General features: G+C 39.5%; 1 protein-coding gene across 2 annotated transcripts in view; it reads right to left on the bottom strand.

Moving 5' to 3' along the window:
- Positions 1-22,443, bottom strand: part of FBN1 (fibrillin 1) — a gene marked incomplete at its 3' end in the record, with an annotated part of 155,799 nt that overhangs the window by 123,095 nt on the left and 10,261 nt on the right. For both annotated transcript variants that reach the window (XM_082005259.1, XM_082005260.1), the window contains exons 2-5: positions 18,138-18,220; positions 17,113-17,211; positions 10,088-10,183; positions 8,410-8,505 (exon numbers count right to left, since the gene is read on the bottom strand). In XM_082005259.1, the coding sequence (XP_081861385.1) occupies positions 8,410-8,505; positions 10,088-10,183; positions 17,113-17,211; positions 18,138-18,220 (374 nt within the window). The remainder of the gene's footprint in view (positions 1-8,409; positions 8,506-10,087; positions 10,184-17,112; positions 17,212-18,137; positions 18,221-22,443) is intronic.

The raw sequence follows: 22,443 nt of genomic DNA, 5'->3' as shown, positions 1-22,443 counted from the left end.
GCATTTTAAAAACTGAGTCACACAGACTAAGTTAAACATTCAGGATCAAGGAAAACAGTGCAGAGGCCACCCCTTCAGAATGGAACCTGTAATCTCAATTACACCACCATGAAAAGAAATTAAGACTATAGCACAGCAGACTGCAGTTATGTTAACCTATCTGTGCTAGTTTAGCCTGGGTAATGCCCACAATAGACACACAGTAAATGTATAAGACTGACAATCAAAAATCAGGTGTTTACAAGGTTTCATATTTCTGTTCTTGAAATATAAACCCATATGTGTATATGTGTCTACACACACACACTTCTAATAACTTTTATGCCTTTTTTTTAATTACTTATCCCTAGCCTTTATACATCTTCCTACAAAGAGAAATACTGAATATTGGATTCTTTACATAACGAAATTCTGCCTTTTTCCAAAAGGAGTTTTTTCTGGTTAAGGAGTGCAAAGCTAGGCTCTGTTTTACAGCAGAGGAGAATTTGGAGAGTGATCTTTCTCTTAGGGCTCCTTTCTTCTCAGACCTTACTTAGGCCTCTTTTCTTTTCCTACAGCATTTCTCTAGAGTGCCAAACCGTACAAGCTGTCACTGACCAAAAAAAAAAAAAAAAAAAAAACGACTCAGTCATTATTTGGGAACTCCTCAAGGCCAATTGGAAGTGTGAATGTGACTCTCCTTACAGCTGCTCTTAGGTAGTTATTCCTATAACTTTTTCCAACTTTTATGCTGAGATAGGATATGAGATATCTTTCTAAATGTAAGTTTACTTTAGAAAAGCTTTGATTTTTACAGAGATTTCATCAGGTCTGTTACAAATATGTTGCAAGGAAATTTACATGTGACAAAGCAGTTGCACTGACCATTTTGAGCACCTCTGCTTAAGATGCATTTTCATTAATATTTTGCAGCTGACCTACATAAAAGAATTGTTTTACTTGGAAATGCCCTTCTCAGTTTATCCTTGCATTGGGCATGATCTATGATGTTTTAAAAGTGGTTCTCTTTTCTTTGTTAGAACTGACCATCATGAAAGTTTTAGATCACTTGAAAAAGCAAACACAGAAAGAAAAAATGGAGTCCATAACACAAACTCGACTGAGGTATCCTACATACTGATACTTGATTTTTTTTCTGTTGCAACTGTAACAAAAATTTGCAGCTTACCAGGTCAATAAGGAAAAAAGGCATAAATGGGAAATATTCATATAATACTTCAGAGTGATTCATAAGGAAAACACTTGTTTTCACTGTAACAGATGAAAGGATTTCAGGTAGCTGTGCTTTGTTGTATCAAAATATATTGCAGCCCAGAGAAAAAGGAACATTCTTCTCCATAAATGTCTAAGTGGGCACTGTTAGATGAGTTGTCAGCTTACTCCCTGTACCATATTCAACTCGAGGAGTCACCGTTTCAAAAGCACCTTTTCTATGGAAAGCTCCATGAGAAATTAGTTGTTATCAGCTATTATGTTCTACAAGTTTTGAAGTGATCCAGGAAATGGCAGATAGCTGAAATTAGAAAAATGGGCATGTTACAATGGTACTGAGAGAGTAAGAACAGCTTGAAGACACTCATTCTGAAGGCCTCAAATGCAACATCGTGCTGCAATGACAACCAAAATCAATAAAAGCTGACTCAATCTTTCCGCACACACACACAAAAAAATCTGACTTTCATGATACAACACATTAGGCAGATTCTTCCCAGCTCTCCCTGGAGCTCCACAGAGCACAGATTGGGCAGTGCAGGCCATTCAGGGAAGTTATATCTTTCAACTGCCTGCACTGTGTATATAAAAGTCATATCTGTATTAATGTAACGTCCCATAACCAAACATACATAGACATCTCTTTGTGTATATAACTTCAACAAAACCTCTCGATCAAAGCATAGGCCTCCACTCTTCATTTCTTAAGACACTACAAGGCAGATTGCAAGTCCCACACGTGAGCAAAGCCAGCGCAAGGTTCAGCCCGTCTGCAATGAAAGCAGAACTGAATTTCTTGCACAGCAAACACGTGCCACAGGCTGCCAGCACACCTGGAGGCAGGCGTCAGGTTCAACAACAAAGCTGTCTGCAGTACCAGGACAATGATCTCAGTGATTCTCATGAGTCCCTTCAATGTCCTGTATGCAAGAATCAAATCTTACAGATTAGACCAATGCAGCTATTTAATTCAAATGTTTGTATTATAATTTACATCAAAACATAAGCTCCTCAATTTGTGATTAAATTTGTATGTATCTCCACTGCTACAACTAAAATGAAATCAAAACAAAACAAAGTCCAAATAATACCTTACTGCACATCTAAAGGTCAGTGCCCTTAGCAGCCAATCAAGAACGCATGGAAATACAGAAAGGGCTGCCAAAGAATTGAATGAAAACTTTGGATTTGGATTTGTCTGACTGAAATCAAAACTCAATTTGGAACAAAACGTAAACGTTCAGCTTCGCATACAAAAGTTGGAGCCCTCACATCTCACAAGAGACCTAAGCCCATATGTACTGAATCATTTATGGATCTTGATTAAGCTTTATATACCTGAAGAAACATTTTAAAACTTGCTATGTGATATTTTGAGATGCACAAATTATAGAGCAAGAGACACAGGACCAAGTTAGAGGGTCTATTTGCAAGGAGCAGAACAATGGATTAAAGCCTTCACATACACAAGATCCTAAAAATGCTGTTTGGTATTAAATAACAGACTGAGCTTAGTATTGAGTTCTGATCCAGAGATCTATTGATTATATTGCTAAGTATTATAAACCATCTTAAATGACACATAGTTATTCTGCAGAGGCTGACTTCTCCACCATTAAGCTGCAGCTTCAATTTTAAAAATTAAAAGAGTTCTCATCCATTTATCTCAACATCTTTTACAGAAAAGATAATCCAAGAACTGATACTGATTTTTTGTTTTAAAACTGAAAGACATCAAGGGTGGCAACATGTATTAAAATTATTTTAAGGATAGTAAAATGTCACCTCTGTGACTGCCTGTATTTATCCTCAGCCTGAAGCCATTTTTCATAATTTTTCAGGGGGAAAATGACGTGCAAGAATCCTTCTTCCAGGTCTTCAAGCTTAGCCATCCTTTAGTTTGCTGCTATAATACTGAACATGCATTCATGTTACAGGGCTGCAGAAACTACACGTCTATGTCAACAGATGTGTTTCTTGGAAGACAGCTACAGAAATCGAGTTTATTCAAATGTTTGCCAGCTACCATATGCTGCAATACTACTTTAAATGCAACATAAGGCTTTGGGAACATACTTTTACTGCTATCTACACTTTGTTATTTACTTTCCATTTAGACTAAATACCAGAGACGGGGCACACTAAGGGGTGCAGTGTCCTCTTTGTGAAAACATTCTACCCGTTGTAATATTTAGAGAGAAAAAAAATATACACAGCACTACACTATTCTCGACCACTTTCAGTGGCTGCGCTTTCATAGAGAGGCTCTGGGAAAGATATTTTTACATATGGCATTAATTCTGGGAACTTTTAATAATGGCCAAATATAATTAAAAATTATGCAAAAATTCCTGCCATGAAAAGAGCAGTACAGAAACGACTCTGTTTGAAGAAAAAGCAATCATTTGCTCATATTCTGAGTCCAGAAAAAAACAAAACACACGTGGTACTTTTCTAATATTTGAACTACATCAGGCCCAATTCTGCTCCTACGCAAAGTTGAGTGGCAAAACTCCAAAATGCAGCAGGATTGAGCCCCTGATGTTGTCATAAGCATTCAAATAAACAAACAGAGCTGTAACACATTCTAAGCTTCCACTGTGTTCCTCTAAATGGACCCGGACAGAAAAAGAAAACGACATTTCATTGCATTTTTGCAATACAGGGATAATAACAATGTATGATTTTATATAATATAGAAGTCACCCTCAAAGCATAATCATCCAAATGTCCAAAGAGAAATAGATTCAAAGAGTCAATGAAGCTTTTATGCACAAGTTTGGAGGACACAGTTCTACCAAATCTGATAGGGATGTCTGATCTCTCTGAGCTTCTAACATCACTTTTTCCTCTGGACTTCCATAAAGTGCATGACACAGGGATGTTTTCACATGACCCAAACGTGGGCATCTCACATAGCCAGTAAATCCCCCGTATGCTCTTTCACAGACAATAAAGAGCTGTCGATGTTCTGAATCATCCTCAGGGGAAGAAACTAAGTCTCTGCTCTCAATCTCTTCAGCGACTGTAAAACGAACTGCAAAATATGTAACTCTCTCAAGTTATTCAGCATTAAAAGTCGGATAGCATAAAGATGGCGTCTAGATTTTAAGCAGTAGAAATTTTGCTTTGCTTGCATCTTCATTTTCTGTTACCTGTGATTTCGTTTAATTAATAATATGACTATATATGCTAAAAGCTGAGTGCACCTCTCAGATCTTAACTGACTCTGAAAGCTTGGGCCAAAATCTAGCAAGGCCCTTAAGCACTTGCATAATTTTAAGCATATTGACATCTCAGGTTTGAATTTAAATGCATGTCAAAGCCCATCACTGGATCCCAGCCAGAGAACTCAGCACCTTCCAGAAGGAATCCTTGAAGCTCAAATTTTAACTGAGCCAATATCCATGAAATATTTTCCCTTCTGGACTATGTATTTTAGATGTGTCTCAAATTGCTCTGGGAAGCATTTCCAACTCCACTACACTTTTACTGTTTAGCTTATGTCAAATTCACCTTTTTGATGAACATTATCCCACAGAAAAGCCAGGTCTGTTGTACTTATGATACACCTGCATATACTTGACAGTATGCCCAAGAGCTTCCCCTGCTCTAGAAACACACCAAACACCATATGCAACAACTGAGGAGTTAATGATACATGTGCACCTCTTTTGACCATGCTACAGTTACCAATACAGCTCTGATGAAGTGTATCTCACCAGTGACATGCTATACACTCCCAGAACATGAAGAGGAACTCCATTGATAATAATGAATCTAAAAATTCCTTTTGCTCATGTTTATAGTGTTTTATACCATCATTAACACTTCTTAGACACACAAAAAGCAATTTGTATGCCAAAACTGTCCAAGGCCAGCTGCTACCCTCTCAAAGAATGACTGAATAAATACATAAAAATACTCATGCCACAAATTCGATGGAGTTTGCTGCACTGTGAAAGCAGCAGGTCTTTCACTAGATAAAGCCCTTTCATTGTGCATATACTGAAGGTATCAACTTTCGCAGAAGTCTTGCAGATCTTCATTAACAACCATACGGTCAGCATTTACTGAAGTAATACCAATGGGGCTAATCTGTATTACAAATATGGACTTATCATACAAGTATGATAAACCTACTTAAAACAGTAGACACAGAACTACACAACTTGCCTCTGGAGGTATGAAACTGGCTTTAACTTTGCCACAACCACCTGCAACATTTTAATTGTTTTCCATATCAGATTATTGGAATAACCCGCATGAATTTGGTTGCTTCAACATTGTTTTATTCAGTTCTAAACCATGACACACGCAGCAAAGGTTGGAATATTCTTTGGTCTGTGACATACGTGCCACAAACACTCTTGTGACTGTTACTATTAGTTGATGCTTGTAGAGAAAAGCACTGCATGATACACAGCAGTAAATTACTTACATCACTGTTAGTGTGTGGCATGGCATGACCTACAAGTCAAACCACAGCCAAACAGATGGAGAATGTGCATGCCACAAAACCCTATCACTTCACATTACATTTATATCCAGACAGGGTATTTTCAAAACAATCTGCCTCTCCTGCTTCCCCCAAAATGGGATAGTTTAAGAGACTATTTCTCTTTTAATTTCCTCCCCTCACCCCACCCCCATGCATAAGGATGCTTTGGTTTGGTTTTGTTCTTTTTTTCCCCTCCTTTTTTTTACTTTCTAATAAAGACAGTTTTACTCTACAAGGCACAAATCTTGTCAATTTAGTGGATAATATCCATCCACATATACATCAGAAGCCCACCAGGGAGTGTCACAAATCCACATAACTTTCCAAAGCTAGGCTCAAAATATGGACCTCTTACTTAGCTGACAGATGTGTAAAATCATATGCAGCCAGACAATTCCCTAATGACCACACAGGTGCATGTGTTGAACAATGCAAGTTATTCTGACTAAGACCAACATTAGCTTATACTTTTAAAGTTATCTTCAGAAAAAGTTCTTCTGATGGCATAATGTGATTCTGGGACCAAAAAACACCACACCCTTTCTAGAGGAGGGGAACATATTAGCTCAGCTAGGTAGAGAGGCTGCAGGAAATCTCTGTGAAAGAAGCCAAATTTCAGAGGTTTTCTAGGAAGATATGACTATCATTTGGCCTCAATACTGCAGTGAGCATTAGCCAGAAATACTACAGCTCATTAATGTCTATTTTCTTTTTTATTGATAACTATAGAATCAAACACGTGTTCTAAGTAAAAATTGCCTATGGACAAGGCATAAAAGTTACAGACTTCCACCTCAATTGTGCTCAGTAACATGTGTGGATTTCATGACGGCATGATTTGGCTCAAATGGCTCTGTGTCACCAGCTTCTCACTCCACCCAACACAAGGCAGGAGCCCTGAGGGACAGGCCTCAGCCTTGAAACTTGCCCTAATGAGGTGGAGTCAAACTGGTCCCAGATCAGGCAACAGAAAAGCAGTATTGAACAATCTTCTTCTGAACTTGTACTTCAGAAGGCTCAAACCCTTCACCTGTGGAGAACAAGCAGCCACTGCTTGAAATTCAAAGCCTTTGCAGTAATATTCAGTATATTCTTTACCTATAAAGACTTTCTTCATGCTTTAGGATTTTTAACCTAATTTTCCATTCCTCTTACTCCTCTCCAGCAGTGAGACCCCAAGATTTAGAACACAGCTACTTTCCAATCTTCAGAAAAACTTCATCATCAGTTTGAACTACTTTTCCAGCATCTGAGTGGACAACCGGCAAGACTTCACACAGTGCCAACACAGCAATTTATCTGCCGTACGGAGTGCGGGAAATAACTGCTTCATCCTACTGTGTGTTCCAGCACAGAATGAAAAGCTTTGGTTCCCTAAGATTTGTTGTTCTGCATCACCCACCTATGCTGCCCATATAAAAAAGACAACCATTACTCCAGGGGCAGCACCGACAGCAGTGATCATCTGACATGCTCACTGACAGAAATTTCATGTGCTAAGCACATCCCCTACACACAAGCCCAAAATCAGGTTATTGATGTCTATTCTGTCCCGGGTTCATAGATATATAACGCAACGTATTGCATGAGTATTGTGTATGAATTTCCAACTAAACAGATCAATTGATATCTCTACCAAATGAAAATGTTTTGGTTTTAATATTACAAAATGCAACAGAAGGATTACACCTGAACACTGTTCACTCTCTCTCTCTCAAATGAACCATTAAACTGGTTTAATAACCCTGAAAAAAATCCATATACCAGATAAGACAGTTGGTATAGCCGTGTTTTCATCTGGAAACAGCTGTGATTATCACTATAGATACGCAAATAAAAAGCTAAAATTGGTAACAATAAATCTATACAAAATGAAAAGAAGAATTGAATAAACTCTGCCTAAACAAAACATGCCAAAGACAGAGGCAAGATGCTGCTTATCATTGGTAAGTAAATGTATCAGAGATAAAAAAAGTTTTTCTGATGACTTTGAATCTGAATCAAAGTTTGAGTAAAAACACTTATCCATATTTTTTATTTGCCACCCCTTCCATTGGAGCATTTTCATAGCAAAAAAGTAAAAAAAAAGAAGGGCCTTAATCAGCTGCATGTGTGTTTCATCCTGGTCTCTAACCTTATGAAGCTCACATATTGCTAAAAATGCTACTTAAAATTCGTTTCCAGTATTGAGACAAACAAAAACAAACCAAATCGATTCAACTATAGATTGGAATAGGTAATGTCTCAACAACCCTACTGTTAGAGTAAATAAATGGGGATTTTTGCCCCAGGAAAAGAAAACGACACTTAGTAAACCTACTGTGAACTAAAGAACTAACCATTAATATCATACCAAACAATGCTTGTGATATATAAAAATCAAAGGCAGGTAAGATTGAATGTTTCTTTTTAAAACAATGCTAAAGTTTTCTTTCTTATTAAAAGTGTCATTCAGGAAAGTTGTTACCATTTTAATTTGTGTTATTCCAGAATTAATATCTCCACATCTTCCTTAGACTGGAGTTTTCCTTTCAGTAAAGCTTCTGTACATTGCATTCTACAAGAACGTTAATTATATTTTACCTTATTCATAAATAGCAATATTTTATTGCTGTCTAAGTACTTCGTAAGTATTTTTAAGTTACTATTAAGCAAGTTTGAACATCAATTTTTTCCCACTGTTTTAGGGCACATACCTCTTTCACACTGAGGTCCAGTAAAGCCATATGTGCAAGCACATCGATTCGGAGCCACACATCTGCCTCCATTTAGACATCCATTTTCACAGACAGCTGTATCAGAAAGAAGGCAAAAGTAATCTTTATTGAGCTACTTCCAGAAAGACATGAAGGTATGTACTTGACCAGCTCAGGTAAACCAGTAAAAATGGTAAACATAACAGGACAGAATACTTTATTTTCCAGAATCTACTTAAGATCTTTTCCTACTTCCTGGCCTCAAGCATCACAAATTCATCTTGTCAAGGGAGCATAATATAAACACAGGAACAATCACAGCTTTTCTGACCTCTCAGAGCCTTTCTCTTTGAGATGGCTTCAAAATAACATCTCTTTGAAAGTTTCGGCAAAGAAACACTGAAATAGTAGAGACTGCAGATAGAAGGTGCAGAAGAAAATTTCATCTCAAAATCCTCAGAAATTTTCCTATTCAGAAGCAAATTTTAAAATGAAATTTTTCCTCTACCATAATAGAAAAACAATCCAGTATTAAAAGGCTGTTTGCTGATGTTAAATAATTCATGCTATCAACTAGGATAGCAAAATGTAATCAATACCTATTTGTACTGTTAATCCAAGATATTCTTCCCCTGTACGATGCTGTCACTAGATTCAGAACCCAATTTTCCTCATCATAAACTCCAAAAGCAGTTGCTCTCAAAAATGATCAGAAATTATAACATTCACATGAAAAAAGGGCTTTGAAATACAATTTGATGCTCATTGAGTAATGTTATTCTTTGTTCCATTTCACATTCACTTCAGTAGAAAGAAGGTTTCCATTTATCCTCTTTTATCCACTTGATATTTCACAGAGAAGGCAGAAATACAATTCTTAATCTGTTCACCATGTGATCCTCTTCCAGATTATTAGGGTAAATTCCTGGTCTCACTGAAGTTCACGTAGAGTGTGCCATTGATTTTGACAGAGCACAAAAGGTTTTCATTAAATAAGCTAAACACATTTTCTCTGTCAGACCAATAGTTCACTAGATAGCAGTGAACATGACAGTCTTGCTTAAAAGCAGTGTCTACATCCTTATTTCAGTTTCTTCACAGCTTTCCAGCCAAGAAGAACAAGAGACCACCAGAGTCAGTTTGGGAGAGATTTCAAGCAGCAGATCCAGGAATGTTGTTGGCTCAGGATTGATTGAGGAAATCAAAAATATGTTGGTCAACTCTTTAATAAGACAACAACAAAATGAGCAAAATTCCTAAAGCATACAAGCTAAGTCTAAAGTAAACTCCTGAAATTAAAACAAGGCTTTGTATTAAAAAGCTTGATTTTGTCTATAAGATGAAAACTGAATCCCACGTAAATTCTAAATGTATGGCCTATTGCTCTAGTGAGTGGAAAGCCCTGGAGGTCAATGGGAATTATGGTAGTGTGAGAACTACAGGATCAAGTTATATCCAATTATTATGAATTCACATGATGTTTATTTTAATAGTCCTGATCAGAAAGAATTCACTCGGCATTCATTACAGTGTCATGTGTTTTCCTGTAAAATTCCACTGTACCTGATCAAAAACAAGTTCAACATCAGTTGAAATTTAGTGCTGAACGGTGCCCAGTCCACACATCCCAGAATTACTTAACTGTACACAGTATCTGCATTAATAAAAGTGTACTTACGCTGTCCACAATGCGTTCCTGTATATCCCTTCTGACAGAGGCAATGGTCATCACTGCAGCTACCTCCATTCATGCACCGGATGTTACAGTGTTGTACTTGAAAGGAAAAAAGATTTTCCTTAGTTAAATAAAACCAGTCAGAAAAACAATCTGCTAAGAGATTTGTATTTTTTTTTTTAGGCATTGATTCTATGAAGTAGAAGCCAGTATTAGAAACCAAGGATGCATATTTTAGGACAGATACTTAAAACGGCAGTACAGAAAACAATATTGATTTACAGTTCCTAAGGAATATAGGACATAGTGCAAGAATTCGATATCATCATTATTCACTGAAGTCAAAGGCATTTCATACGAGCATAAATCCACAGAATTTGTCTCCTAGTCTGCAATGAAGAGAAAAAGCCATCAGTAAAAGTACTAAATTTCTAGAAGTTACCACCAAGAAGAAAGAGAGTCTTATCATCTGGGCAGTGGGGGAGGGAAATATTAAAGGGAAGCACATAAGGAAGCTCCTGAAGACAGCCCGCTTGTGCCAACACATGCAATACCAGAAGCTGATCTGCCCAGGTAGGACTTCTTTCATGGAAAGGAAAAATTACAGAGCGATTTCGTTCTGTACGCCATCTGTGGGTTCACCCCATCCCCAAGTAAAGCTGCTGCCAGCTGCTGTGCTTGGGGGCTGCGGAGCTCACAGACAGCATTTCCCCAGAGCCAAAAACCTTCCCCTGCAAGAAGCAGAGGCAGGGGAGCAGCAGCATGCTCTCCTCAGCCACAGCCCCACGATTTATAATGGTTAATATGTAGCTTAAGTCCCATGCCAGTAAAGTACAAGTCTGTGCTATGTTTTTCTAGTAGTAAGGACAAATACATATTTTTAACTAGAGGTTAGGAACAACTTAAAGTATGTCAGACTCTTCATCAGGCATGGAGAAGCGGGCAGACCTCCCGACAAAGTGAAATCTTCCTTGCAGGTCCCACTGTCCAACACAGCTGTGAATCGGGGCAGGCACTCCAGTAAACTGCCGGGAAATGGTTTCCCTCTTAACAGGAACCACATGAAAGGCTCCTCCCCAGATAGGATTACAGGCAGATCAGCATCTCAGTAGATTGTGATGGAGCACTGGATACCTACACTATGTTGTCTGAAATGCTCAGGACTGAAAAATAGAAATTGCATGCCCCACCAGAGCCTGTTGCTAACAGGTACCATGCCGACCACTGAATTTTTCCTGTTGCACAAAGCCCTTAAGCATCATTTGGCTTTTTACAGTTCAGAAGTATGTGAATGGAATTTTATTTTTATTTTCAAGTAGAAATAATAATTTTAACTGTATTGCCTTCTATAGCAATGTGAATCCACAGAGCAGAAGTTAAACATGCAATTGGAGAAAGGATTTAAAACAATCTAACATAGAACACTGGTACTCTTAATTCTTCAATTATAAAAGTAAAAACTGTATCTTACACTTCTTATGTGTCTAATAGTTACGATACATCTTTGTTCTACTTTGGATGTACTTCAGTACTTCAGGCAACAAAAATGTACTAACATTCCTCAACAAAAAGTAAAACTGTCTGCAAATACAGACTGAATATCTGGTGAAGATTTTTGGACAATGTCCTAAGTAGGTCAGAAAAAGGTGTATAGTTACTTTAAAATGTGTAGTTCAACTTAGCTTTATACAATCTTAGAAAAACAGAGGGGATTACAAAAAGCATAGGAAATGATATCATCTGTCAAGCAGGGAAGGAACTTAAAAACCACAAACTGATTTCAATTAGAGCAAGCTATGCCAAGAGCTAATTTCCATTCCCACATGAAGACCAAAGCCATTTAAATAGTTTGAACTACATTTGAGATAAAAAGGTTAACAGTAGCTTATATGATGATTTTCATATTATTTGTTCAAGTAAAAGTAAAGTATATTTCCCCATTTTGGGATAAGGAGTGGTTTTGCACATCACACACACACAAAAAGTTTCCATAATTTGTCTTACTGCTTCTTAAAGGAACTTCTCCAAGGTAAAATATTTCTTCTTCTTTTTTAAACTAAAATCATTATGGGAGACTGCTGGGACACCCAGTCATCTTTAATAAACTGAGCCATTCAAATCAGTGAGCTTTCTCCCTCACTACCATGCAATAAAATCAGTGACATTCAGTCAGTAAACTATTATTTATTTTCTGCCCTCTTTTGAGGGAATGTTGAAAATAGTGTTTCCAAAATCATACAGACTATTCTGAAATACTACCCTTGCAAAAGTTTATACAAACACATGCAAAGGCTGTCTGGAGCTCAGATGATGATTTTAAGATTGCATTTTTGAAAAGTAGCATATTAATGCAGGTCCAGAGTCTCTTTTCTCAGCTATTATCAACAATTCCATTAATGTCAGCAGAGATATTCCAGTAAATTAAATAACCTGTTGCAAGGTATCACACTGACAGAAACTCAAAGAAAAAGCACAGGAATTACCATAAGGCTAGTAAACAATGCATAAAGCTTTGCCTTATCTTGGCATGCACAGGAAATGTTAACATCATTAATAAATTATTGCTTTTAATCAATTACTGTTCTCTTTCAGGTCCAATTTGTAAACAGTCTGCACTGGAAACTTCTGAAGTCAAAACAGGAGTAACTGCAGCAACATAGCTTTATACACCTGCAAAAGAGCCAGTGAGACCAAACACATCGACACACACTTCGTGGCGGGGGGGCGGTGGGTGGGCAACATTGTTTATCAAAGTGAAACAACAAGCCACACGCTTAAGCTTAACAGTTCCTGACTTTCTTCATAAATTCTCAACAAAACTGAGTAAAGACTTCCTCACACCAAGAGCACAATCACACCACAACCACTCATGGAACGTTCCGAGGCTCACCAAGCAGCCAAAAGGTAACACACGTGCCATCTGCTCTGTGATCCCAAAAAACATAAGGTGTGAGGGTCTGCAGTCCTCAGGTGGGAAAGCCAGCGGAGCTGCTCGCCCAGCACCTCAGGCCGAGCGCGCTCTGCAGGGCCGGCCGGAGGGCACGGAGAGGAGAGGCTGCCTCTCATCTCTCTGTGCCACTGCCGAGGAAACACTCCCAACCCCGGCCGTGCATGACGCAGGCCTCTGCCTGCCAGGAGCTGTAAACAAGGAATGACGGTCTCATCGCATCCCAGATGCTCAGCGTGCTTTCTCTATCGAGTGACTGACTCAGGAGAGAGATGGCAGCTGGCGCCAGGATGGGACACGGGCCTGCAGCCCTGCACGGGGTGCTGAGAAAACTCACAGCCGCCTTGGAAGACTCTGGAAATGTTTAAAATTCAAGGCCTTTTACCACCTCTGAGCACAGCAGAATATGAAGGAAGGAGCTGAGCTCCAGGTTTCACTGCCGTTGAACGGACATCTTCCACACTGCCCTGAGGAGTGGGATCCCAGGGCACAAAACCAAGGGCCCAGGCCCCGGCCTACCACCCCCGCAGCACGCAGTCTCTGAGGAAGACCTTGGTCATCGGCTGGTGCCACTGAAGCTGCTGGCGGGGGGAGTGGGGCAGGCCCCATTTTGCACCCAGGTGGCGTAATCAGCCTGCCAGGAGGCACAGACACTCGTCCCCACCAGCTCCCGCTGCCTCAGCCACGGCTCCCTTCCTTCAGAGACAGCCCCATCAGCAAATGCCTTCCCTGCTCAGGCCAGCCCAAGCCATTCTAACACAGGATGGAAGCAATCCCAGTGGCTGAGCTCAGAGGTACGCCTGACACATAACCCTCGCGGCAGCGGGGGGTGCCCGATGCTGAAGGAGAGACTGTCCTCCTCATTCACCCCCCTGCTCCCACAGGGGCAGGGCAGCCACTCCAACAGCACGGCAGGATCGTAGGATACGTCTGCAGCACAAACAGGAGCATGGCTGCAGCACGAACAGACAAGGCTAAAGCAGCCATGGCCTGGGGGGTTTGGGAGGTAGCAGCAGAGCAGCCACCACAGAGCTGGTGCAGCACAGGGTGTAGGACACCTCCCCACATGTGCACCTGCAATGTCAGAGCCACCGGGGGGATGCCTCCACACATGGCAATCTTATCTGCAAGCCTACTGTAAGCATACCCAAAAATTCACTAATTACACAGAAATAACCACTACTCAGCCAGCAAGTTCATTGATGTCATGAAAATCCCTGCTGAGAAAACCAGCGGTTGATCTTTTGAACCACGAATCAGATTCCTAAAGCTGACTCGTAACCAGAGAAGTCCCAACAACTGACCTGTGTAAGAATCAAACTTGAAGGCTTTGGTTTGCTTTCCAATCCACATGCTTTCCACTCTGCATTAATTATTTTATTCCAGCAGACAACCAGTTTATTAAGAGCCACCATGAATTCAGTTTCTGGGTTGTACATGCTATAAAAACCTGTGCGCACTACTGATTTCTTAAGTAGTAAAGACACACATAGCTTAAAATATCCAAAAGACAACTCATACACATCTTGTATATCAGAAGCCATACATTTAATTCTGAGAAATCATGGTATTTTCACTCATATTTGTTATTTGTATTTTGAATGTGACAAACATCTATCATCCACTTTTGATTTTTTATTTATTGTTTTAATAAGAGGTTTTTCTCATTTGGTAAAATGTGTAATTAAAATAAGGTTTCATGAATGCACATTCTGAGAAAATATCAACTGTTACCAATGAGAGTTGACAGTAACCTTTTGATGTCAAACAGTATTTTTTACGTTTATGTTTACTTTGTTTCCTAATAACACATCTAAGTCATCGTGGTCTATTGTGTAAATATGTATTCATGGATTTTGTCTACAGTGGCCAACAGTGCAAATGACTTACAGAAAATGTATGTTCTATAAGTCCTAATGAGATGCTGGGTCATAAACATTTTTACACAAGAGTGCACAAAGGCAGTCGAGTCTCTTCTCTCTACAACTCAAGACACTTTTGCTTTTAGAATTGGTTTGTTTTAATAAAGGTGATGTGATCACACACACAAAATGTATCTTAAATTATTGCACTGACTAAACAAAATATAAACAATAGCTTTTAAAGCCAACTGATAAGTCTATTTGTAAAGTGTTAATACTTATACCATATACAGAAAAGCAACATTTAAAAGTGCACAAACCTATATAGCAATGTAAGGAAAATAGTATCAGCACTAATTTACAGTTATGATTAGTAGAATATTCATACCTAGGAGAAGTAATTGTCAACAACCAAAACAGGCTTTAGAAGCTGCTTGATTAAAAACTATAGTAAAGACCTTCTGCACCCATTTATCTGTGCAACTCCAATGAAGGCTAAAACTATGGAGAACAATGGTGGAGTATTTGAGAAAAAGAACCACAAGAAGAACTGTAACTTTACTCATACTCTACTTTTCTTTTAAGTCTTGACTCATAAAATACTTTAGTGTGGCCTAAGAAAAAAATGAGGTAATACTTAGGCCCACTCGTTCCTGCCTTTTACGAAGGTGCCAAAACATGTAACAGATGTAGGGATATATCTCTCCTTCTGTATCCTGGAGGGTCTTGGGAGAAGGTCATACTTTCCTTTACTGGCTTACAGGATTAAGGCGTATGCACCTGGTAAAACAGTAGCTACAAACTGAGGCAGGAACACACCACCACACACATTTGTGCAGCATTTTGCACCCTTCCTCCTTTCACTACTCTCTGGGAGCTCCATAGCTCTATACTCTCCTCACGCTGGCCTCTCCCTAACAGACATCACAGGAGCCTGAGAAAGGGGCTGAACTACAAAGAACAATATTTACCATTTTAGTACATGCCATTCCATTACATTCCACAGTTGTTATTGTTTTTCCACTGTTATTGCATGAAAAGGATGCTAAAGCTACAAGCTGAAGTGGTCAGTTATGTGGAAAAACTCTTATCAACTAGGAAAGCAAAAAAATGGTAAGGTAAAAAATACAGGGGCAAAGCAGACCACACACTGAGTCTGAAAAGGTATTCAGAATTAAAAGGATGACAATTTTGCATAGTATTACAGGCCTTAGCCGACTGCATCCCCCACTGACTTCAGTTAGTATGTTGTTCAGATAGTTAGGGGTATTTGTGGGAATCAGTTTCCCCCAAAATTCTTCCCAGAAAATTCACATTTTATATAAAAATCAAAATCTACATTCTAAGAGACAAGCACCATACTCAAATAAGAATACAGTGAAGATTAGAGCTGGCATCTCAGGTATGAACCTAGACATTATCCCAAGCAAAATCCTACTTCATATCAGACACTCTACCCATGATTAGCCATTGAGCTATCTGGTTCATTGAATTAATTTAATTTTACTTATTTTTTTCTGGATCTGGTGAACCTTCCTTGAAAACATGAAATCCAAACCTTTCCAGGAAAAATCATCTCCCTGAAAAGTTTCATTTCCAAAGGATCTGTTTTTTTCTGATGAAAGGATGTTCCACGTTAAAACCTTGACCACCTCTGTATACCTCTAGCACATACAGAAGTATCACCTGAATAAGGTCAGCAATATTAGATACAGAAGGTATGTACTGAGCCTGGCAAGGAAATACTATAATACGTGTAGGCCTACGTGTATAAAACACAGCACAGTGTCTGGCTTAGTAACCCACAAAATGAGAGCAGAACTACAAAGCAAGTCAAATTCAGCCAATTGTCAACAGTCATGTCTCCATCATTACAACTTTTATGCTTTGTATTTGTGCATGTCTAGTGTTGAATAGAGATAAGGTATTTTCCAGAATGCAAGAAAGACTGGAATTAGTGTTACACAGTGACAAATGAATACAGTTTCCAAGAAAACTAAATTGGTTTTAATTTGGCAAAAAAAGAGTGTCCCCAATAGCTAGTCTCTGAGTCATTCTTCAGTTTCATCACAGGAGGCTACGCTTTCTTTCCTGTGGTAAAAGTACATCTGGTGACTCAGAGGTTATTCGTCTTAAATATTGACCACTGAACTATCTCACATACCTTAGTAGCTTCACAAACTCAAGACAGTAATATCAAACACAGAAGAAATACTTACTTGATTTTGAACCACAGGAGGGGGCTATCTGACCATTTGGGCATGTGCACATGTTTGGTCTAGAGCAAAATCCATCCCCACAGGAATGTCTGCAGATTGCTGTAAAGAAAACATAAATGCCATTAAAACATGCTTCAAAAACCCCAAACACATAAAAAACACCCAATAGATAATATGCATTTGGTACCACAACATAAATACCTACAAACTTGTTAAATTGCAAACAACGGATTCTGAAACTGTTCCTCCTGTTCATCCACAACTCTATAGGGGACAGCTAAAACCTAGACGTTCACAATCTCTTATGAAAAGGTCTGAGAACATGCCACCGGCCACACTACATATAGGGAGATTTCCTTGGAAAAGTGGAACTGTGGTCCCTTTTACCAAAGACTACTCTTGGAAGAAGGATGGCACTGAGGCAGCATTAAAATGCTCCCTTTATTTCTGCACCAGACACACACAAGCACAGTAATTCCCATCTGATAGCATGTTGCCTCAGTATCTCTGGAGAGGGTCTTATCAGCCTTAGGCAAAGTGCCTTTAATGATTATTCCTGGTACATCGTACCATTACACATGAATATGCAGACAGCACTATCTTGTATGTATGTATGTATTTATATCCCTACATATGTATTTCAGGGATATGGTCCAAACAAGCACAGCAAATGTACTTGCTGTCCCAATGATGTTGCCTCCTTCCACTTACTTAAATAGATTAACATATTCCACAGCTACTCGCTCCTGAGAGTCCACACACCCCTTGGATCCCTTTACCGCAGACTTAAACAGAACATGTGGATGAGATTAATCCTTTGTTAAATACTGGTATCACATCACTGTATTGCAGCCCACAAAACTTTGTATATTACCTTAATATATTTAAAATGGTAAAGAAATGATGTACAGCTGCTATTGAAACCATATAGAAACACATTTCAGTTCTGGTGTACAATTAAAAATAGCCTGACAGCGAGGGACAAAGATAAACCTCAGTCATAACATATGACTGGATTAACTTACGGACTATGCATTGGTTTCCACCAGGTAAAGTTTTCCATCCAGGGCAACAGTAAGCATTGTAACGTGATCCACACACATTTGGTCTGGGGAAAAAAAAGGACGAATTCGTATTTTTACTCAGAAATATGTTTTAAAAGTAGAGACATAAAAACGGAAAAAGTAAATCACTAATTAAATCTAGAAGTGTTGTATGTTTTAAGCAGAACTGTATGCCTTCGGTTGTTGGGGTTTTTAGGTAACATACGCTTTTACAAATTGAAGATTGCATTATAAACACAAAATCAAATCAGTAACATCTGAACAACAAGAACAGAATGGGGAAAACTTGTCTTATATCACTCATATCTGGAAAAGTAGCATACAGCAAAACTCCCATTTAAATACAACATGAGGGATCACTCCCATCATCACTAGTGAATACAGAGGAAATCTAATGACCTTTGAATGACAATTTTTAAGCTTCATGTCGCTTTCTCTTCTTTACTCTAAAGCACTACTACTGTTCCCTCTTTTGTCCATGAGCAAAACTATGTATGTATGTATGAGTGAAACATGCCAACCATGACACTAGCCAAACAAATGAGCCAAAATATGTAAATGCTTCATTAGCAAAAAATGACCTACTATCAAAGAAATCAAGGATGTGGGTGCATGGAGACACATAGAGTCCTGTGAAATGAAGTGTCTACTGCCTACTGCACTTCTTAAATGAGGGATCGATAGGAATTTTTCTTTCCAACCTACTCCTCTCTTCCTATTCCTATCTATCCTTTCCAATAACTGTATCACTAGAATTTGCAATGAAACCTGACACGACATGACACCATTCCTATTGTGATATTATCGGTAAAAATAGAAAAGTTGAAAAAGTTCTATGCCACTCACTGACAATAATTTTTTTTTTAATCTAACTTGTCCTATTTATTTAATGCATCTATCCATGCAAGTAAAGCTAGTAAGAATAGCTTAAAAAATGGGAAAATGTGCCTCCTTTTGTTGTATGTTTAATAATCTTACCAGAGGAAAATTTTACAACCTCTATTAATATTGTGAGCAATTACTCAACAGATTAACGCAACTAAAGCTAGCTATAAACTAGTACTTCCTAGAAACTGCTTTATTGAAATACTCTTTACAGACTAGAGACAGATTTAAAGTGTTTCTTGTTTTAGGAAGGGTTTTCTATTATTATTTTGTCCTTGGTCTTTCAGAAAGTTCTTCGTCCCTAGTATTGCAATGTCTAAGTAAACAACAGTTACCTCATATAATGAGGCAACTTAAGACAAACAATCTGGATACATACAAACATTTATTTATGCACATTTTCTAACTAACAAGACTTTTATAGTGTATTTATTTAGCGATCTGCATTATTAATGCAATTGCAAGTATTCTGATTACACCAACTTCAGTGACATCTAGTCTTTTCATTAAGTGCTTGGCCAGAAACTGCTTAAGTCAAAGCAAACTACTACCATTACCTTTCACTGGTTCTGGAAAATTACAAAGTGGTAACCGAGGTGAATGTGAGCAACACAATTGGACTTTTTGCAGGGCCCTTTTCCTTTCCTGCAACTGGTGTTACAGACTCAAAGTCTTATTCACATAATTCCAATGTATTCAGTTTTAGTAATGTCAGCTACTTCCCTGCAGGGCTATAACCATGTAACTTTCCTAGAGTTCCCTGTTCATCAATGCCAAATGTTGCTCCACGAGCATCTGCCAAGTAAGACTGGCAAGCAGACAAGTGAGATTGCTTTTCACCTTCTCCAGTCAGAAGAAATAATGGAACTTATTAAGACAGACAGAATGGGTTTGTTGCTACCTGTTACAACCTACAGGCATAAACCACCCATTTCCGATCCGGGTTGGTAAGAATCTATAAACAGCTGACCATAAAGCGATGTTTAGCTACTCCGTCAAATTTCAGTCTCGGCAAGTACACAGCTTTGGGGACCATCTGGTCCAAGTTAAGAGGCAGGAGCAGATTTTTGTGCCATGGGAAAACCCAATTTTTAAAATCTGTTTCCAAAATGGGGATCTGGAAAACCTAGATGCACCAGCAACCATGAAGTCAGAGACTCTGAGAGCCTTGAGGCTGTCCACAGGGTAGGCTAAGCCATACACCCAAGGAGCTCCAACTCAGACGCAGCATGCTCAGCTTAAAAGAAAAAAAAAAAAAAAAAAAAGAAAACAAAAGTCATCAAACTGCACTTCCATGGAACATTTTGAGCCTGACAAGTGCATTTTCCAGTGGAACACTTTTTCATCAGAGAGCTGCTGTCTAGCTTGTAAAAGAAACCTGTATGTCTGAGCTCTACTTCTTTGGGAGAGGGTGTTCTTTACTTGTGCCTATCTGTAAAATGTCTTTAAAAATAATTAATTTTGAAGGTTAAATTCGTTGATATTTATGAGTTGATCAGACGCTACAGCAACAAATCCTCAAAAATAAATACATAAAGTATTCAAGGGAATAACAATTTACCTCACATAAAATCATGAAAACCATCGATCAAATTGTAAAGGCTCTATCGTGGCACTTACTTTAAACAGTTACCCACTGTTGTGTTCAATAGAGCATATTTTCCTGCTGATATTATAGGCTATGAATACTAAAGAAGCATTTTATATTCTTATAAAACTGTTTTCCTGAACAGCACTACAAAGAGAGTTCAGTTATAAAACCTGATTTGTAATGGTAAAATAAGCAAAAATGCACCTATACAGCTGAAGCTGCCTGTGGTGCCCACAGCACCTTCCTTTTACTCCACAGCCCTGAGAGGGAGAGAGTATCTCAGGAACAAAGCTGTTCTCATTGCAATTTTAAAAAGACAAGTCTTTCATTTTATTTTAGAGTCACTTATCACCTTGTAAAGTCTAGAATAATCTCTGTAACAGCATGGTGCTGAGACACAGTATGACTGATGCCCAGAGTTTTATCAAAGATGTCCAAAATAAACAAGAAATTATGTCTTCGACTAATGACATGCAAGTACAAATTCAGTAGCAAAATGAGTTGAATAATTATCAAAAGACATTAGTCATGAACTAGAAAAGTCTTAGAACAGCAGAGAGGAGAAAAAGTTCATCTGGAAATTCCGATAACTAACGCTTCAGCGACAGGTCTGGCTGACAGCATCTGCATGCACCAAACTAGAAGATACTCTTCTTCGGGAACAACCACCAGGAACCTCCACCCCCATTACAAAGTAAAGCTTTGTCTGTCCTTTCCACCCGCGTGGGGATGGAGCCCGGGCAGGGCTGCAGCATCAGCTCCTTCGGATGGACACACGCCGTCCTGCCCCAGGCCAGCGCTGTGCTACCCCCGGGCTCGGGCTGCAGCACAGCCTCTGCCTGTCACGCGTGCTCAAGCAAACGCTCTCCTTTCTCCACGGGGCAACACTGCGTCGTCTCATGATCGGACCAGCTGGGTCCATCCCTCCCTTGCTACCCCTGCTCCCAGTGCCCCGTCTCAGCAAGGACGAACAACTGCCTGGCTCTCCCGAATTGCACACGATTCCCAGCTACTAGGGGCGGATTTGTAGAGTAGACACACAAACGTCAAATGATGGGAAGCAAATCAAGCTAAGCTTGTCAGTGCCTTCCTATCAGACAGAACCAGGCAGTGAGGGTACATGACAGCTAGAGAAGCAAGCGAGGTGTTCAAAAGCCCTGCGTGAAGCTGTCAGCGGGAGACACCGCCCAGCCCAGGAGCAGCAGGGGCACCTCCAGCGTTGTGGCTGTCCTCTCCAGAGCCCCAGCAGAGAGACAGCCGGAGCCCCGTGCTGCAGCCTGCCCGGGAGGGCGTTAATTCTGTACATGCCCGCTCTGCCCTGCCTGTGACCCCTCGAGGAAATTACAGCCCTCTCCCGAAGAAAGTGTTGCCCATCTGCAGCTCCCATGGGAGGAGGAGTTTCTGGCACTGCTGTGAGCAAGGCTTCAGGCAGAAATTTTGTCAGCAGCAGTGCCGTGCACCGGCCAACGCTGGCGTAACCCAGGCCGAATGAAACCCAAAGCGTGGGTCTCGAATAAGTTAGACAGAGAGACCAGACAGAGTGGGCAGAGAGCAGCCGAGAGAGCAAAAGAGCCAGCTGATCACCAGTTACAGCTGAGGTGAGATGCAGGGATACCGGGGAGGGTTTCTAATCGCTCTCTCAACTCACTTTTCCTCTCCCTAGGAAGATACATAGGGATTTTTCCTTGCAAGAACACATTTAATGAAGGACTTATTAACTATTTGGCTGCACCAACTAGCATATGTTTAACATAAAGTAGGGACCCAAGTTTCTGGCAGAAGAGATACAAT

Source organism: Phaethon aethereus, assembly GCF_964289735.1.
Source record: "Phaethon aethereus genome assembly, chromosome: 12".
Classification (NCBI taxonomy): Eukaryota; Metazoa; Chordata; class Aves; order Phaethontiformes; family Phaethontidae; genus Phaethon; species Phaethon aethereus.
The sequence above is the reverse complement of the archived record's forward strand: the minus strand, read 5'-3'. Positions and strand labels throughout refer to the sequence as shown.